General features: G+C 46.7%; 1 protein-coding gene across 1 annotated transcript in view; it reads left to right on the top strand.

The window, feature by feature from the left end:
- Positions 1 to 18,189, top strand: part of GRHL1 (grainyhead like transcription factor 1) — a 51,948-nt gene that overhangs the window by 20,921 nt on the left and 12,838 nt on the right. Inside the window, exons 8-9 of the mRNA XM_055713875.1 lie at positions 92 to 186; positions 13,054 to 13,212. Of these exons, the coding sequence (XP_055569850.1) occupies positions 92 to 186; positions 13,054 to 13,212 (254 nt within the window). The remainder of the gene's footprint in view (positions 1 to 91; positions 187 to 13,053; positions 13,213 to 18,189) is intronic.

Raw genomic sequence — 18,189 nt, forward strand, 5'->3', positions numbered from 1 at the left:
TGAGGAGTTGCAGTTTCTGCTGCTTTGTGTGATTAAAGACTCCAGATGGTATCGCCTCTTTCTCTCCCTCATGCATCCTTCTCTCTAACAGCGGACTACAAGGAGAGCTTCAACACCATCAGTAACATTGAGGAGATTGCATACAACGCCATATCCTTCACTTGGGACATCAACGAGGAAGCAAAGGTAGGTGACCATGATCACCCTTTTAGTAGATTCGAGGGCTGGGGGAGGGGAAGGGTGTGTGGCCTACCTGGTGATTAGCATGTAACAAGTTTGTTTACGCTCTTAACATTAGGCAAAACCTTCTGGCTATTTCTTAAGAGGGTTTACATGTGCAACTGTGGAGAGCTTTGCAACTGCTTTAAGGTTCTTGGCAGAACTGCCTACCTGACAAACAAGTACTGACAAAAGGAAGCGCTGAGCATTTCCAGGGCAGATGAAGTGGTGCAGGAGGTGTGATGGAGCATAGCTAGGCTTGGCAGTGAGCACAGTCTCCTGGAGGATCCCTGCGGGAGGCTGGGGGGAGGGGGGCAGCTCCTGAGGGCGTTAAGGCTGTGGCAATGGGCTTGCCTTTAGCAGAAGAGGGAGTAGCTGCTGCCTTTGAGCTCCCAAAGCATGCATTGCTGAAACCACAGATCCCAATACCCAGTGACCTATTTCAAGTTAGAGCAGCCTCCTGGTGAACTCTGGTTTGATCTTTTTTCAGAACTTTGGGCACTACGGTAGATGCATAAGTATGGGCAGCTTCCCTAGCTAGTAGCTAACTGCAGCTGTTTGAAGCCACTCCAGCTTTTGAAAAAGGCTTGTGCATCTTCTGGGTGCAAGGACAGCAGGTGGAGTCATCTCTGTTCTGAAGGCATTTCCCATCGGTTTCTTGCTGGAGCCAAAGTACAGGAATTTTCTTTGGAGAGTTTCGTTGCTGCCTGGGTTTTTGTTAAAAATTGGGGAAAACTATGGATGCTGCAGATGGCCATGTTTAGGGAGAGCCTAGCTTAGGGGGACATAGGACCTCGCAGCAAAGGTCTTTCTCTGGAGCTGTACATGCTGCTACGCTCTGCAGGAGGCACAAGGGGTGTTGTCACTGCACAGAGCTCACTGTCACCATGAGCTTTCCTCTTTGCTGCACAAGGGCTGTGGAGAAAAGAGGCACGGAGAGATTATGTGCAGGTTGCTCTTGGGTTTCAGCTCTGTGAGAGGTTTGGGGTGCTTGGCAGGCAGCAGCGAGGAGCCGTGTGTGCTGCTGCTGCTGAAAGTGCTGTCTTGCAGCATGCGTGACATTACTTGCGAGGCTGGTGTTGGGTGCTAGCCTCCCCTGTTCACCAGATTTTGCTTCAGTGGGGTTGAGAGGGATGGCAGCGAGGGCCTTACCTGCTTGGAGGATGCTAAAATGCTGACCTGAGTTTTTTGAAGCATGAAGCACTTTGCTATGTGAGCAAGCAAATGAAGCTTCAGAAGGGCTGCAAAAGGAGGCAGTAAGTGTTCCTGAGATGTTATCCTGCTGCCGTAACCAGCCTGACGTTCAAGGTACCCAGGTAAACGGTGTCTGCAAGGTACTCGAGGGCTTAGGATTTGCACACAGGGATGGACTGTGCAGACAGCAATGATTTCAGGTCCCCAAGGAGTTGGAGGCACTTAGCAGCTCTGCAGCTGCCTGTCCGCTGGCTGAGCCATCCTACAGCAGTGGGGATGGGCCACTAACCCAGGAACAGGGCTTAGACCTGGTGCTGAGAACGCTGTGGCTGCCCCAAGGAAAGCCATTGCTTCCCACCAGTTGACAGAGGCCTGCCCTGTGCAGCAGGTGCTTATGGCCCAAGTACTCCGCAGACCCCTAAATGAGTAGTTTCAACCTATAGTGAAGTTGCCAATAGCAGCTTGCAAAGGTCTAAATACCCTCATGGTGATCCTTCAGCTCAGGGCTGAACTTCCTGGGCTAAGGTGGTATGGAGAGGTATGTGGGAGGCCAAACTAGTTTTGTAGCTAGATGGAAATTTGCTTCCAGATTCACAGTCTCGGTGTGTGAGATCCATACGGTTTGAGTATTGGTTTGTATGAACCTGCAGAGGGGACTGTTAATACCAAGAGTGCAAACGTTGGCTCCTGGGATCAGAGTCATATTCAGACAAAAATACTCTGGACTTCAGCGTTCAAAGAACTGGCATTTTTAGCAAGTGCTCTGTGTGTTTAAGCGTCTAACTTTATTTTACTTTATTTTACTTTTTTTTTTTTTTTCCCCTCTGAGTGGATGTGTTTTGTCAATGATTGGATTTCTCACCAGTAGAGCTGTAGTTCTTTCTCAACTCTTGTGATCTTATCAGTAGATGCCTGAGCCAATTTCAACAATTTTTATTGCATGGTTCATTTACCTTGCATGCTCTCTTTTATTTTCCTTTTCTTCCCCCCTCCCTGCCCCTCAGTCTTGAATTATATGAAGAGAGCAGGGCATAAGAGCACTGAGTCTTCGATGCTGCAGAAAGTCCTCCACAGTAGTAAATATAGTGTCTTCTGTGTAATAATTGCAGCAGTACTGCATAGATGGTAGGTTTTATCAGCCAGCAAGCATTGATTATTAGATTATTAGAAATTTGCTTTCTGAGCCCTGAACCTGAGCCAGGTGATTCTTGTGGGGGTTGCTGCTTCTCCTGTTTCCCTCTTGCTGTTGCTCCCAGTTTGCTGTGGGAATGATTTGATCCTGTGCAGCAGTGTGAAGTGGGAGGTGACGAGGCTCTTATGTCTGGAGTTTCTGATGTAATTCCTCATTTAGGCACCCAGGGCTCCGGGGATGTTTCAGATTTAAGATAGAAATAGTATATTATCACAAGAAGTTCCCCCTAGCAGCTCTGGGACCAGGTACTCGCCGTTCTTGTGCTAGCCCTCGTGGGGATGCACAGGAATATCGTACCTCTGCCGCTTTGTCCGTGCAGGAGGTGTTACCTGCCCGAGAGAGTGCTTTGCCAGTCTGCCAGTCCCCTTGGGGCGCTTCGGGGATTTTGTAAAACACAGCTTTCTGGTGAAGAAATGCTGCTTTTGGGCAATACAGGTCCCGTGCTCCTTCTGTAGCAAGGCAAATGTGCGGGTTTTGCAGCTCGGAGTTGGGGAATAGAAGGATGTTTGAGATGCCCTCAGCAACGCGTACTTCCCAGCCGCGTTGTGCCGGGAGAGCCGAGGGCAACGCCGGGCCTTTGGACGCTGGACATAGCAGGCAGGTCTGGCTCTGCACGGACGGGATTGTCGCACAGCTGGCAGCGCTGGCGTGCTGTTTGTGAGCCGGTGTGTGTAGAAACCAGGAGTATTTCACGCGTGACGGATTTCCCGCTCTGGGGCCAGACGGTGTCCGTGGGTTTTGGAGCAAATGCTGTTTCTCTCTGGCAGCTCCTCTCTGCCCTCTTCTGTTGCTTTGGGACATCACAGGAGCTGCTGGCAGTGGCCACCTCGTAGAAGAGTGGTGGGTTAAGGATTTTCTGACCTTTGCAAGAGTGTGTTCAAGGTGGAAAAGAGACCAGGATCCAAAGCCCCCTTGTTCTGAGACAGTGAAGGGAGCTGAGGGTGGGGTGGAAGGCCAGGCTTCGAGAGGGACAGGCGGACTGCCCTGAGATCAGGAGGAGAGGGGGGTCAGGGTTGGAAAGGTGGACAGGAGACACTGTGGAGTGGGGAAGTGGGATTCAGGTGGACTTCCAGGTGTCTGTGTTAGAGGTGAAGTCTGACTCCCACCACCTGACAGACTGGGGGAGGGGAATAATTGGATGGGGACACAATCATGCTTTGTGAGAAGAAAAGGGGAGATGTTGAACTGGGAAGTCAGTTGACGAACTGGTGAGTTGTTGCATAGGATATTTAGGAAAGCCAGTACACTTACTCAGCCTGGAGCCGTCCTGGTTGGGTGGAAGCGTGGTCTGATGAGTCTGACAAAGATGTGTAGCTGATACTCGCTTGCATGCAACAGGTAATGCTGGAGTTACCCTGAGGCTTGTGGAGACTTCAAACAGTTTCCCACCCTGTCCCAAATGTCTGCAGTGTTGGGCAGACAGCCGAGGTGGGGTTCTTCTCCTGCAAAGAAGCCTTTAGATGTCTGAAGGCAAGCTCATCGTCTTTAGCCTCTATGACTTCATTAGGGATGGGGTGTCTAGAGCTGAGATGGAGTTTTCTATGGAGGTTCTGCCCCTTCTTGTTGATTGAGCAGGCTTGGCTATCTTTAAAATCGGGGGATTTTAAAGGTAGGGAAGGTAAGGAAGAGGAGTCCTGTCCCTGCAGCCTTTTTTATGTCTTTGACCTTCATATGTCAATCGGTAGAAGCGTTTATAGGTTCAGGCCGTGAGTTTTTGAAGCTGGGAACCATCTCTCTCCAGGTCTGTACAGTGTACTCATTTCTCCTTCTCTTGGTTGGTACCCGTTAGAGGTCTTCTAATGAAAATTGCCCCTACGTGCATGGTTAAATGCATATTTCTTTCAAATGTTTCCGGCTACTCTTCGTAATGTTGTCCGTTGTCCTGTTACCTCTGTTGTGTTACCCGTTAGGCTGTGAAGCAAATTCTCTATCCCATAACTCTGGCCTGGGGACATGGCCTGCTCTCAGGTCAGTGACAGTTGAACAATCTGGACAGATCAGTTTCCCCAGGGTTAGCTGGCTTTGCTGGATCCTGCCTTGTTGGAATCCTGTCTGAGCTCCTGCCCCGTGGAGCAGGAAAGTTGGGACCTCTTGTCCGAACAGGGCAAGGTGTCGCCTGCACGGTGATCGCAAGAGCCTCCTTGCCCCATTTTTGTAGTCCTAACAGTGCGAGGACCCTGCTGTTGTGCTTGGGGCACCCCTTCCATGCTTGCCCATGGGTCCCTTCTGAAACTAGTGTTGCTTCCAGTGGCTCCCAGAGAAGGGCCCCCGTGGAGGTCTTCTGTCTGGCTTGCTTTAGGCTGGATGGTGGGACTGTAGCCAAAAATGATGTCACTGTACATTAAGGGCTCTATTGTCCTCCCACTCCTTTCCTCAAAAAAAAAAAAAAAAAAAAAAAAAAAGGCATTGTAAGCCAGATGCTGTGTGTGAAAAGACCCTTTCTACTAAGAAGGGATACGTGATGAGGCTGTAACAGGCATTTTGAGCTGCAGAATATCATGGTAGAGCTTTCTGCTTTCTTTCCACCAAAGGAAAGGTACTGTGGTATCTTTTAAGTGATATCCTGAGTGACAGAGCAACTAAACAATGCTGCTTTCTTTTTTTTTTTTTTTTTTTTTTGTCCAAGAAATGTGGAAGTGTTCCATATATAGGTAATTTGTGGCTAATTTGGGTTGGCCTTTTGAAATAGCAAATCGGGCAACGAGAGTGGTCTTCTGGCAGATCCTCATGAGTGTTGAATGAAGTTCTTGGCCAGGACTTTCTGTTCAGATGAGCTGTTTTTGGAGAGGGTGGATCTCTTGCTACAACTTGAAATAAGGCTGGGGTGTACACCACTGATTTATTATTTTAAGAGTTTATTCTAGCATAATCCTCACTTGGTGTTCACTGTAGGAAGAATTTCAACTTTTTTGATTGATGAATATTGCATGCATTTATATGGATGCCATTGTAATGAAACAGCAGTCATATGCCTCATTAGAGAAGGTGTTGCCACCTTCAGCAGCATTGAGTAGGTACAGGTTTGGCTAGTTAGAAATGAAACTATGAAATGTGATGAGTCAAACATACTTAAAGAAAAGAGATTGGTTTGAAGCCAAGGCTGCAGACCACAAGTACTTTGAGGTGCAAGTACACACAGCTTTTGGAGCAGTGACATAGGAAAGTCATAGCAAACATTGCTTGCCTGCCTCTTAGTACAGATTTCTCCCTACTCTGTCCTGGGTTTTCTTAAAACCAAGAATGCATTGCCTTTGATTTAAAGTGTTGCGAATTAGAAGCAAGTTTTCAGCTCAAGAGTTTTTCTTCAGAACTTGGTGTGCCAAACTCCACCATCCGTCTGGTCTTCCAACCAACTATGGAGCTTTTCTAAAGCTGAAAGAAAAATCTTCCTGATGGTAGCTTTCCTATAGAGAAAACTAGGAGGTGATCCCTGCCACACCACACGCACCCTGCCCTTTCCTCCATTCCCTTTATATCTGATGGCAACACTTCCTTTTCAGCCATTTTTGTGCCTTTATAGATTTAATTCTTTTAGGTGGTTTTTTTTTTGGGGGGGGTGTTTGTTTTGTGGGTTTGGTTTGTTTGTTTCGGGGGTGGTGGTGGGGGTTTTTTGGTGGGATTTGTTTTGTTTGGTTTTTTTACATATTGCCACTTTCTTGCCAAACTGCTCTTTTTTACTTTCTTTCCGACCAACCTAAAAAAAGCTGACACCTGGCCCTGGGCCTTTATCTTATCAGAGTGTGGGGTGGGAGGTAGCATCAGTAGGACTGGGAACCTCTATAGCCACATTTCCCACGTGTTGTGAGCACAGACATTCCTGTATTTCCTTGCCTCAGAACAGGTTGGAATAACAATTAGTCCTGCTCTTTGTGAGCAGGCATATGTATTTTCCTTTCATTACCATTCATTTTTGTCTTGTTCATGGAATGAACTTGCTAGGAGGCTGTTCTTTTATCTGGGGCTGGGTCGTATTTCCCACTCGGTGTTCCTTGGCGTGGCATGGAACCCTGCGATGTGTTTTGTGTCAGTCACCCGAAGTGGGCTTGGTAAGTTTGAATGCAAACTAACTTCCCTGGGCTGTGAGCAGGATGGTGCTGGGTCTGGCTGAGTGGAGCTGGAACGGATGCGGCTCTGTGGCGCATCTGCCAGACAAGCCTTATTTGGAGCGTCCGATCCCAAAGGCAGGAGGGTGGCTGAGGAGCCCACAGGTGCATGAATTGCCCAATTTTTTAATCTCTCTTTCCTGGCTTGCCTCCTGCTGATGCAAAACCTGCGGTGCATGTGGGAGGTGAAGAAATGAATGTGAGAGCAGTGAGATTAGCCACCTCTCAGGTGATCTGTACCAAAGTGTAGGGGTTTTTTTTTTCTTCTTCTTTTAAAGACAGAACAGTCTTCCCAGCGCTGCTTTCTTAGGATGTGCCTTTGCGGATGTGTACAGACAGACCTGTGCTTGCCCTGCCTGCACTTCAAGCTGCCTGGCTGTGACCCAGAGCCGATCCTGGAAGCCACGTAGCTATGTTAGTGCAACACAGTGCCCAGGCTGATGGCTCTGCCTCTTGCAAGGGCTTGGAGCTGGGCCGGTATAACATATAAAGCTTTTGGGCTGGAGGTGATTTACATCTAGCCAGCTCACAGCATAAATGAAGCACACATGGACAAATCTCTAGAAAAGACCCTTTGTATTTTCCCTTTTATTTTTATATTTGTCCAAGCTTTTAGAGAAACCATATGCTTTCAGCCGTCAGTATTGAAATAACAGCCTTTGAACTTCCGGATAATTTTTCTTCGGTGGAGGGTTGATAAATGAGTTGTGGAATTTGGGCCTAGGGCTGCTCCTTCAGCTAGCCAGCAAGGAGTGTGTGACCACGCGCTGCATACCCCTGAATTGCACGTGCATCCGTGGGAGACCAAACAACCTGGGAGCTGCTGGGCTGTGCATTGACATTCCCAGAATTCCTGCTGGCAGCTGGGGTGGGGAGCGGCTGTGTCCTGGTGTTGCCATAGCTGTGTAGCTTCCCGCTCCCTAGTGTTGGATGATGCATGCCTTGGTTCTCTGAGGGAGTCTGCGCAGGCAGAGGCGGAGGGAGCTGGTTTGTGTCCTCTGGTGCCAGCCCAACTCCTTTTATTTAGGTCTGATGGATCCTTCACCTTATCTGTTCCTCTGGTTTTTATTCTGCTGTTGTAACCTCACAGGCTCCTCTTCCTGCCGGTTCAGTTGAGGGTTTCTGTGACCCTTTGTCCTGCAAAAAGTGAAAATAACTTGTAGATCAAGTCAGCTGCGCAGTGGCTGCTGCCCTCCCCTCCAGAGACCACAGGAATGGCCTTGCTGATCCAAAGGAAAGCAAAGCAAGAGGCAGGGTAGGTCCAGCAGGTCCAGTTGTGCAAGGGCTGTGTGTGGCCCCAGGCTGGTCCGCAAGTAGGATGCGTGGTGACTGGTAACAGGGGAGACACTGCCTTGGTGTTGGGGAAATGGTCCTAGGACACACTGGAATCCCTTTGCTTACTGCGTTTTGGGCAGAACACTGAAATTATTTAGCCACCAACAAGAAAAACAATATCCGACTGCATTCCCTGGAAAAGTTCATTGTGGTTTAACCTGTCCCTGGTGGCTGTGTTGTAGACTCCAAACTGTGTTTTGTACAAACACAGTAATCCAAAACCAGAAGCATCCTGACAATTTTAAGTTGAATATAACATTAAAATGAGAGAATTTTGCCTACTAGTGCTGGAAAAGAGCTGAAGTTTTTGTCTGAGTTATCAATAGAGAAAGAAATACCCAATGGACTTGGATTATTGAATCATGTCTTCATCCTCCAAGTACAAAAATATAATGGAGCATAAATAGGAGGAGGTGAATTCAATTTGCCTGTCTTCTATTGAAATTAAAGCCATGTGGAGCAAGGTGAGCAGACTGATAGTCCCAAGTCTATCTGTGTAGGATCTTACCCGGAAGGATGTACAAGACTCTGCACGATGGTGAGATCTGTTACGTGGCCATTACAGTCTCACCCATGCTTGCATTTGCTGGGGACTGGCCAGAGTTTATGGTGTATACCCATCTGAGTTGCTTGCCATTACCTATGGCAACCCCAGACACTGTCGAACTGTACCTACGTATCATTCCTTTTCAGCTTTGCTTTGCAGTGAGTCAGAAGAGGCTGTACAAGATGACATTTTGTCTAAAGCTGCTGCATATGTAGCCTTTGGACTAATCAAAATTGCTGGTGCTTTTTTGTGTGACAAGAGAGCACGGTATCCAAGATAAACTGAGGAGAAGAGATCTGGGTATGCAAGCCTTCATTTAAAAAAGGCATCTTTCATCTCGCTGACAGCGAGGTTCCTGCAGTGCTTTGATTGCCCTTTAATTATGCCTGTTTTTCCTGGTTTGTTTGAAAGGCAGATCTTGTTAGAAAAAGGTGCTGTGTGGAAAGAACTTGGCTGTCTCTGCTGCCCTTCCTTGAGGGCACACAGCAGAGCTGCCGGATTAATTTTTTTCTTCTGCATTATTAAAATGGAAGATTGTTTCTCGTAGATTTGAATGTAGGCACGGTGTGTTTCTCCCAGGTTAGGCAAGGAGGGGTGCAAGTGGTCGGGTGCTTAAAGCAGACCAGGAAGTCATGAGGTCTGGCTTCTTCCCACGCTGACTTCCAGCATGATCCTGGAGGAGGTGTTTTAATCCTTCTGCCTTTGGTCTTTGGTTGTGTGCGGCTGGGCTGCTGCTCATCTGCCCCAGAGGCTGCAGGAAACCCAACCTGTTGTTGGGTGGAGGAGGCTCTGTAGGGTGACTGTCAGATGGTGGGGGGTTAGCAGCTCATACCAGCTCATGGGTTTCACGCTGTTCAGTGTTTTATCTGAAACCTTGCCATTGTGGAGCCATTAGTCTTGATGAGAATGTCTGCTTTCATCAATAGCAAGAATTAAAAAAAAAAAAATCAACAAAAAGAAAAGGAAAATAAAACCTGGCTTTAGTTGGAGAGAAAAGCCTGGAAATATGATTGAAATAGACTAAAGGCTTAACTGCCAAGCAAGCGAAATAACTGGAGAACAGGTTTCTAATCCTTTTAGAAATCTCAGTTTTAAAGAAAATCTGCATAACTTTTGAGGGCTTGACTCACGTTTGTAAGTGCTCAGGCTTGACAATGCTCTGTTTTTAAATGCTGTCTTTATGTTGAATCTTGGGAGGTGAGATGAAATATATTTTTTTAAGTAACAACAAATCTTAATATAGCTGAGAATGCGGAACTGCCCTTAGAAAAATAGGTTGGACACATGAAAAGGAATCTTGCTCAGCAGGCTGAAGACGCAGAGCAACTTCTGTGGTTACGTTTTTCTTTCTTCTGGCAATTTTGGGGTGGGGATGTAGCTGGCATAGTCACTTGGCCTTATGTTTCTTTTCTAATGCAAGTCAACTCTTCTTGAACAAAAAGCACCTGGCTGAAACTGTTTTCACTCAGAGTGGAAAAGCTGTTTGCTAAAAATCTGTTTTTGTGGAAATTGAGGCAACCTGAAGTTGCTCAAGAATAGGAGTTACAGGATGGGTAGGGAGAAGATGATGATCCTTTTGAACTGACATGGTGTTATATGAACAGAAGACAGGCTGGCTCGCTGTTGCTTCAGAGAGGTGATTAGGTTTTTAGTTGTCATCTCCTGCCCAGAGTCCCGAAGACCTAAATGGCATGAAAATGAAGTCAGCTGCTTTAAGCCAAAGCTAATCAAATGAGGAGACTTTAAAGTAGGAGGATAATCTTTGTCATCTGATAGGCAATCCCAGATTCCCATGGGATACCCACGCAGCTCCACCGTAGTAGCATGCATCTGTCATGCTGAGACCAACCCCTCTACCTTCAGCCCAGCATGCTGCGTAAGCTTTGTGTGGCTGACAAGCCATGAAAACTGAAAATGTGGACCTGGATTCTCAGAATTTGCACCAATTGCTAGGGAACTGATGGCTGATTTTGCACATTGGGTCCACTGGGTATCTAGCTGTGTGAAACTCAAATGGGGCATTTCACAGAAATTTTGGGGCTGGGTTGGACCTGCTGGCATGGCTGCTTGGGCATATTTTCTTAAAGAATGCAGTCGTTTCCTCAAACAGAAATGAGAGTTGTGTGTGAATATTCAGTATGGGTAAATACATTTAAAATTAAAATTAAAAATGTAAAAATATGCAAACACCAGAGTCAAGGCTCTTTTAAAAAACAAAACCCCTGCTCAAGGAACACAATTATTCAAGTTGTGCATACATCTGATTACCTAGCTCCGAAGTGGGTGAAAGCAGCTCTTCAAACTCCTTGAAGCTTTCCCCCCGGGGTGTGCCAGCACCGCAAGCAAAATGCCCTTGTAAAGTCAAAGGTAGCAAAAAGGGGGAAGGGGGGACCAGGATAAATGGTAGCAAAGCCATCATTTGGGTCAATTTGGGGGAACGTTGAGAAGGGCTGATTTTAAAAGAATTTTCCTGGCTGAGATTTGAGATGTATTTAATGCTTTGAAAAAAAAGTCATCTTGGAACAACGTGGGTTTGGGATGCTGAGACACAGGCTGCAGCGCGAGCAGGCATTGAGCACTGGCTTCCCTTTGGTGCTGCTGTCCCTGCGTGTTTTCCTGGCTCGGGCCACCACGGAACAAGCAGCGCAGGTCAGGTTGGCTGGGGATGGGGCTCTGCTGGCGTGCCGTGCTGGTGTGAGTTAATGTCGTTTCACATGTTTCCGTGTCCCTTTGCACAAGCGGGACCCAGCGGGGGCATTGCCAGCTCTGTGAGATGGTGCGTACACCCAGGGGAAGGGATGGGGACTGTTTGCCAAGCTGGTGTGCCAGCAGCTGTCTCCCCGCTCCGGGGCAGCTGGTGCTCACAAGGGCTGCGAGAAGTTGCCGGTGAATCTCAAACATTCAGACAAGTTATTGGAGAACATGCTTATCTATCTTATTCTCTTCTCCACCCCCCCACCCCCAGCTTTTTATACTACTGTGCTATATATGCAGAAGGGGAAAGGAAAGCTTACATTCCTACTCTGGTGGTAGTTATTGCATTTCCATTTCCCCTCTTCTGTTAAAACTAGTAACGGGTGTTGCAGAATCTGTGCGAAGAAGCATGGTAAGCATTTTGCAAAACGACAAATCCACCCCAAACCCCTAAACTTTTCAAAACCTACCTTGAGGCTTTGCAGCGCCGGGACGGCGCCGGGAGGTGGCACTAGGTCACCGCACAGACTGTCGCATGGGGTCTTTGTGGTAGTTGCACATGAAGTAGGCTATCGGATAGTGGGCTAGTACTGCAAAATCTCTGGGAAGGTGCTTCTGGCTCCCAAGGCTTTGATTATTTTTTTTTTTCTTTAAAGCAGTAGGTTGCCAGCCTTTATTCTTGGGGCAGAGAGGAGAGGAGCTATTGCAGGTCTTGGTAGCTTGTAAATTCCTGCTAATTAATCGTTGCAGCTTCTCCTGACACATGCCAGTAATGAGGACTGTGTCTAGAGAAGAGTCTGGCACGCAGCAAGCCCATGTTCTGGGTACAGAGTACTCTGGTCTGTCTGTTCATGTACACAAAATAATATTTCTTCCTTCTGTTAAGTAGCATTGGACTTGTTATCTGGTTGTGGTTTTTTGTGGTTTGGTGTTTGGGTTTTTTTGAGGGGGTGTTAAGGGTTTTTTTGGTGGTTTTCTTAAGGCAGTTATGAAAATGAAATTAGATATGTTAAATTCTCTTAATTAATTTTCCCCATAATTCAGTTTCTTTAAGAATAATGAAAATACTATCTTCTCCTTTTGATCTGCACATTAACAGGGTATTGTAGGTCTTACTGGGGAATATTCAAAATAGTGTTCATCTTCTTAAGTGTACAGCCTGAAAACTCTTTCACTGAAATAATAGCATTATTCCTGTGTTTAAAGGTAATGTGTTGCCTAATATTTTTTTAAAAGCCTTTAATATCATTTACAAAAAAAACCAAAAAAAAAAAGCCCAAAAACCCCACAAACCCCAACCAAGTAGTTTCAAGCATAATCTGTGCTCATAGCAGTTTACATAAAACTCATGGAAAGGTTTGTTTTAACTTGCAACATAAAATTTTCAAAGTATGGTTGTGGTCTTACTGAGATGGTAAAACACTGGGCAGTGAGGATTGCATGTAGGAGGATTTCCCTTGCTAAAAGTTTGATAATGACATTTGAGATCTGTTGGGCAGAAATATCTGGGAACGCTTCGTGGCGTCTTCATGAAGTTCAGAGAGTTTGTTGAAATCCATTCTGGACAAAGTGGCTTTGTCACCTGTAATGATTTATACAAAGAAGACTGTTGTACCACTCCCTGGGGATCTTACCTGATCTCTCAGAAGAAAGAAGGTCCTGCCTGTAGTAGCGAGGACCAGCATTTAAGTCATAGCACTTACAGAGTAGTCCCTCGCTCAGCAGCCATGTGTGTCGCTGCTGACGGGTGCTGCTTTCTTTTTCCACAGGTTTTCATTTCTGTGAACTGCCTCAGCACCGATTTCTCCTCTCAGAAGGGAGTTAAAGGCCTGCCCCTGAATCTTCAGATTGACACCTACAGCTACAATAACAGGAGTAACAAACCTGTCCACAGAGCCTACTGCCAGATTAAAGTCTTCTGTGACAAGGTAAGCTTGGATCGATTTGCGACTTTCCCAAAGTGACTCTTTGGGAAAGGCTGTTCCATGTTTTAGCAGCTTGGTTTGGGGTTTTGGTTTTGCTATGGTTTGGTTTTCCTTTTCTAATTCCGCCACTTGCTATTTTGGCCCACTGAAAACTCCTGTCTGTGTTCAGACTTTGCAAGGAAAAAACTTCAGCCCTTTCTACTTGGCTTATATGATGACCTCAGATAAATTTGCTGCTCTCAAAATGCTCGAGTGCTGAGAAGTGCTCCTGAGCACTGACTTTGGAGAAAGGTCAGTCAGTGGCAGAAGGCTGACAGTTGGTATTCCAGGCACTGGGAAGTCCTTCGGAGTGCCTTCAATAGGAGAAATCATTGTAATTGATAATTAATTGGAGCAAGTGGCTTGCCTTTTTGCTCAAGCTATTTTATGTTTGTCCCTTTAAATTTCTTTGTGCATTCTTACTGCATTCGTTATTAAAAAAACCCAAAACAATGAACTGCACATCTTTTGAGCAGAAAACGTTCCTGTTCGCACTGTACTGCTGTGACATACAGCAGTATAAGGAAGCCCATTTACAAGCTGGATGGGTGCTGTAATTTCACTGCTCTGCCTAATGCATTTAGCATGCAGACAATTAACACCTCTCCCAAAGCTGCTGTTCACCAGAAGCTGTGAGAGAAACGTAGCAGGAGCTGAGCTGCAAGCAGTTGTAAAAGCTTAATTGAGTTTGCAAAGAAAGAACATTTCCCAATCTGTGTAACCTGTTTCTGCCTGAACAGTCTTTTGAAGGATCAGAGCAATTAATGTGCAATGTTGTTCTTTCCAGAGTGACCAAGATCTTTCTAGGCTGGGATAAATGCTGTCTGGGCTTCTGCGGTCCTCCTTTTGATTGCTGTAAACCACACATAAATAATTTCTTATTTTGCTGCATCCTGCTCGATCAGGGCCTCTTATTCTTTGCATCCAGATTTTGTCATCTTAGCATGGACTTTTTGTGAGAGATATTTCAAGTACCTCTCTGTGGAGCTGCAGGTCTGAGATGGGCTCATAACCCCCACTCTGGAGTCCCGTGCTAGCTTTGAGCAGATCACACTGTGTGATCTTGCCTTGTCATCCCCTGGGATGCTGCAACAAAGATTCATCTCGTGCCCTTGCTCTGCCCCCACTTACCTCCTGAAATATATGGAGCCCTCTACAGTCTGCCTCTGCTGTAGCTTCTCATTGATTCATCCTGCCGTGTTTTATTGTCTGTCTATATGCTTTTAAACAGGCCCCTCTGCTTTCCTGCATGGTTGGGAGGAGCTGCCTGCCAGTTGAAAGCTACTTAGTCATCTTCCTTTGAGTGTCTCCTGAGATGGCTCCTGTTGTGATGATTTCTGCAAAGAATTTACTAGGGAGTTAACGAATGCTCTCCAGAGCTATCTCACAGACTTGCCAGTAAGCCTAAGAGGCTTGGGTCTCGTGGGCTTTCTTCAGGCCTTTTTTTTTTTTTTTTTTCCATTTTTTCTTCTTTTTCCTCCTCTAAAATGAGACTGAGGCAAATGTGTCATCTAAAGCTCTTTCACTGTCTGGGAGTCTTATTTGTTATCACCCTGTATTCTCTATAACACCAGTGAGTATAGACTTGCTGCAGGGAAGCAGGGGCTCTCTTACTCATAAGTCACCCAGTCAATTATTGATACTGTGCTAAAATTACTGACAGGCTTGTGCCAATGCTCATGAGACAGATCAGTTAATAAAAGGGCAGATGTGTTGTCGGTACATAGCTTAAAGGAAACCATTTGAGTCTACACCATAAACTTCAGCAAATCTGTAGTAGTACAGTAATGCCAGCGGATCTTTTTATTTTCCTCTGGGATTTTGACCTTTTTACCTGCTTTATTCCTTCAGATACTTTGCGAATTGTACCTGAATTAAGAGGGAGGGAAGGAGAAAAGATTACTTTTCTGTATTTAACCTGACTCTTGTTCATTCTGTAAACATGCAGCCAACGTGAGGTTGGTGTGTGAAGATCCTGTAATATGCATTTACAGAAATGGTGTTGAAGTTTGCTGCCTTTCAGATCCCGTCCAGGTCCAGCAGTGAGAGCTGGGGACAGAGGCCAGCAACCTGAATACTGTTTGTCACCATGTTGAATTAAACTCTGTACGCAAATGCTTGTTTGAGGTGTTGGGCAAGTGCTCCAGTGAGCAGACCTGCATCCTTACAGCTGCAGTTACTGACTCATGGTGGGTCGACCCCAGCTGGATGCCAGGTGCCCACCAAAGCTGCTCTGTCACTGCCTGCCTTGGCTGGGCAGGGGAGGGAAAATATAATGAAAGGCTTGTGGGTTGAGATAAGGACAGGGAGATCATTCACCAAGTCATGGCATGGTGATGGGCATGGGCAAAACAGATTCAGCTTGGGGAAATTACTTTATTGCCGATCAGAATAGGGTTATAAGAAAGCAAATCTTAAAACACCTTTTCCCCCACCTGTCCCTTCTACCCAGTCTCACCTTCACTCCTGATTTTTCTGTACCTCCTCCCCCAGATGGTGCAGAGGGGTGGGCAGTGGGGGCTGCAGTCAGTTCATCACATGTTGCCTGTGCCACTCCTTCCTCCTCATGCTCTTGCCCTGCTCCAGAATGGTGTCCATCCCACAGGAAACAGTCCTCCACAAACTTCTCCAAGATGGGCCCTTCCCATGGGCTGCAGTTCTTCACAAACTGCTCCAGTGTGGGTTCTTTCCATATGTCATTTCCACAGGGTGCAAGTCCTTCAGGCACAGACTGCTCCAGCGTGGGTCCCCCATGGGGTCACAAGTCCTGCCAGCAAACCTGCTCCAGCCTGGGCTCCTCTCTCCATGGAGCCACAAGTCCTGCCAGGAGCTGCTCCAGCGCAGGCTGCCCACGGGGTCACAGCCTCCTTTGGGCTTCCACCCCCTCCTTCTTCACTGACCTGGGTGTCTGCAGGGCTGTTCCTCTTGCATATTCTTGCTCCTCTCTCTGGCTGCAATTGCAGTCACACAGCAACTTTTCCCCCTTCTTAACTGTGTTATCCCAGAGGTGCTACCAGCCATCACTGATGGGCTTGGCCTTGGCCAGCAGTGGGTCCGTCTTGGAGCCAGCTGGCTCTGCCTCTGTTGGACATAGGGTAAGCTTCTGGCATCTTCTCCTGGAAGCCACCTCTGTACCTCCCCGCTACCAAAACCTTGCCATGCAAACCCCATATGCTCATAGACCCCAGCACAAGCCACCTTCTCCAGGTTCCTGTAAGAGCACTGGCATTTCAGGAAGAGCACCCATTTTCTTCCCTGCTTTGAATCTTAGGTAATCAGTCAGCTGGTCCTGAATGTTTACAGGACCGTCCTGACTGTAGTATCCACACATGTTGCAGTACTTAATGAGTTTGTCCTCATGTGGCCACTCTTAGCTGTACAAGTGCTGTTACCCATGTTTTCTTTGTGGAGGACCAAGTCTATAGTACCCGTAGGGGAAGGAGCTGATACTTGTTTCTAGTTTTTGGCTGCTGCCTCTGAGACCAATTTTCTTCATGTGTTTCTGTCTTCTCCTTCACACTTTCTCTGCAGAAAGAGGGTCTGCAGGTGCCCAGGACATTTGGTTTTCATCTAACTCTATGTGGTTTCAAGAACCGAGTAAAGCAGTATGGGGGTGATGGTGCCATCCTGTAGCATGTTACACCACAAGCTTCGTTCAGGCTTGGCCCAGCAATATTTGGGCTGTGCAGGAATGGGGTGTCCTGTAGCCTGTTCATTAGATGAAGAAGTTGGGGAAAACTTTTTTCTTAAAGCTTATGTATTCCTAATTGCAGAATACAGGATTGCTAGTGTCTATTCAAAAGTATCTGCTCCTCGCTGTGGCGGAGCTCTGCTGGCAAGGCAGAAAAGCCTGGTATCAAGACATAACCTTTTTTTTTTTTTTTTTTTTTAATGTGGGATTTGAAATGCATTTACTTGGGCCCCTGTAGCCTGGAACAAATTGACTTTTGAGCAGAACTCTCTGGCTGTGGGTATGGGAGGGCAGAGGTTTTATCAAAAGATGTATTCTTGGTGGATTAGCACATTCTCCCTGAGGAAGCAGGTGCTTTTCTGTGGCACAGCGTTTGATTAGCAGAATTTATTATTTCCATGTGAAAGGTAAAAAACAGATCTGGAGCCAAATCTGACCTTTCTGCTGTTGAGCTGAGATGATGTGATTATTCTGGTAAGGGAGGTTGCAGAGGGATGGTGGTCCTGCTGTGCTGAGTTTTAGGTAGGATGTCTTCGCTGTAGTGGGCTGTATCAGCTTTACTGGGGGCAAGCAAAGCTGGCAATTCCTGTGTCTTTAGTATAATTTTTTCTCTGCTTTACAGCAGTGGCCTGAAGCTGCTTGTGTCCCTGCTGTGTTAGGTGGGAGAAAAGGTGATGTATGTTAATGCACATCAAATGTCTTGGCCAATTTTCCTTTTTATTGCTAGTGCAGACGTGCCCACTGCTACCTAGCAGGCATAGGCATCCTGTCACCTATAGGGTATTAATTTACTGGAAGGTTAGGAAGGCTGTTGCCCTTCTCCGATGCAATGCTAGGCACCATTTCCCACCTCGTTGCCACGTGCTTTTTGACTTCTCATTTGCCATAGCTAATCTAGCCTTCCCCCAGCACTACACAAGGATGTTGGCTATGTTTTGGCAGCTTTGCAGAGGTGGGAATGGGAAATAATGACTTCCTGTGGCCAGGTAACTGTTACCTTTTACCTTGCTTTGCGGGAGGGTGTTGGCAGACAGGTAGAACTTGTGTATACCAGTTTGGGCAGTGATCTGGTAGTAGCACCAGGATTGAGTACTGGGGATCTACTATGGGCTTATGACTTCATGCACCTGGCAGCGTGACATCCCTGACTTAACCAAGTCACGTACGGCACCTGGGCAGAGCTGGAGGAATGCATGTAATTCTAATACAAACCACATTCTGTCCTCTCTGTCATAGCGGCCTGCACCTTG

The sequence above is a fragment of the Falco cherrug genome, chromosome 6, assembly GCF_023634085.1.
Source record: "Falco cherrug isolate bFalChe1 chromosome 6, bFalChe1.pri, whole genome shotgun sequence".
NCBI classification, from domain to species: domain Eukaryota; kingdom Metazoa; phylum Chordata; class Aves; order Falconiformes; family Falconidae; genus Falco; species Falco cherrug.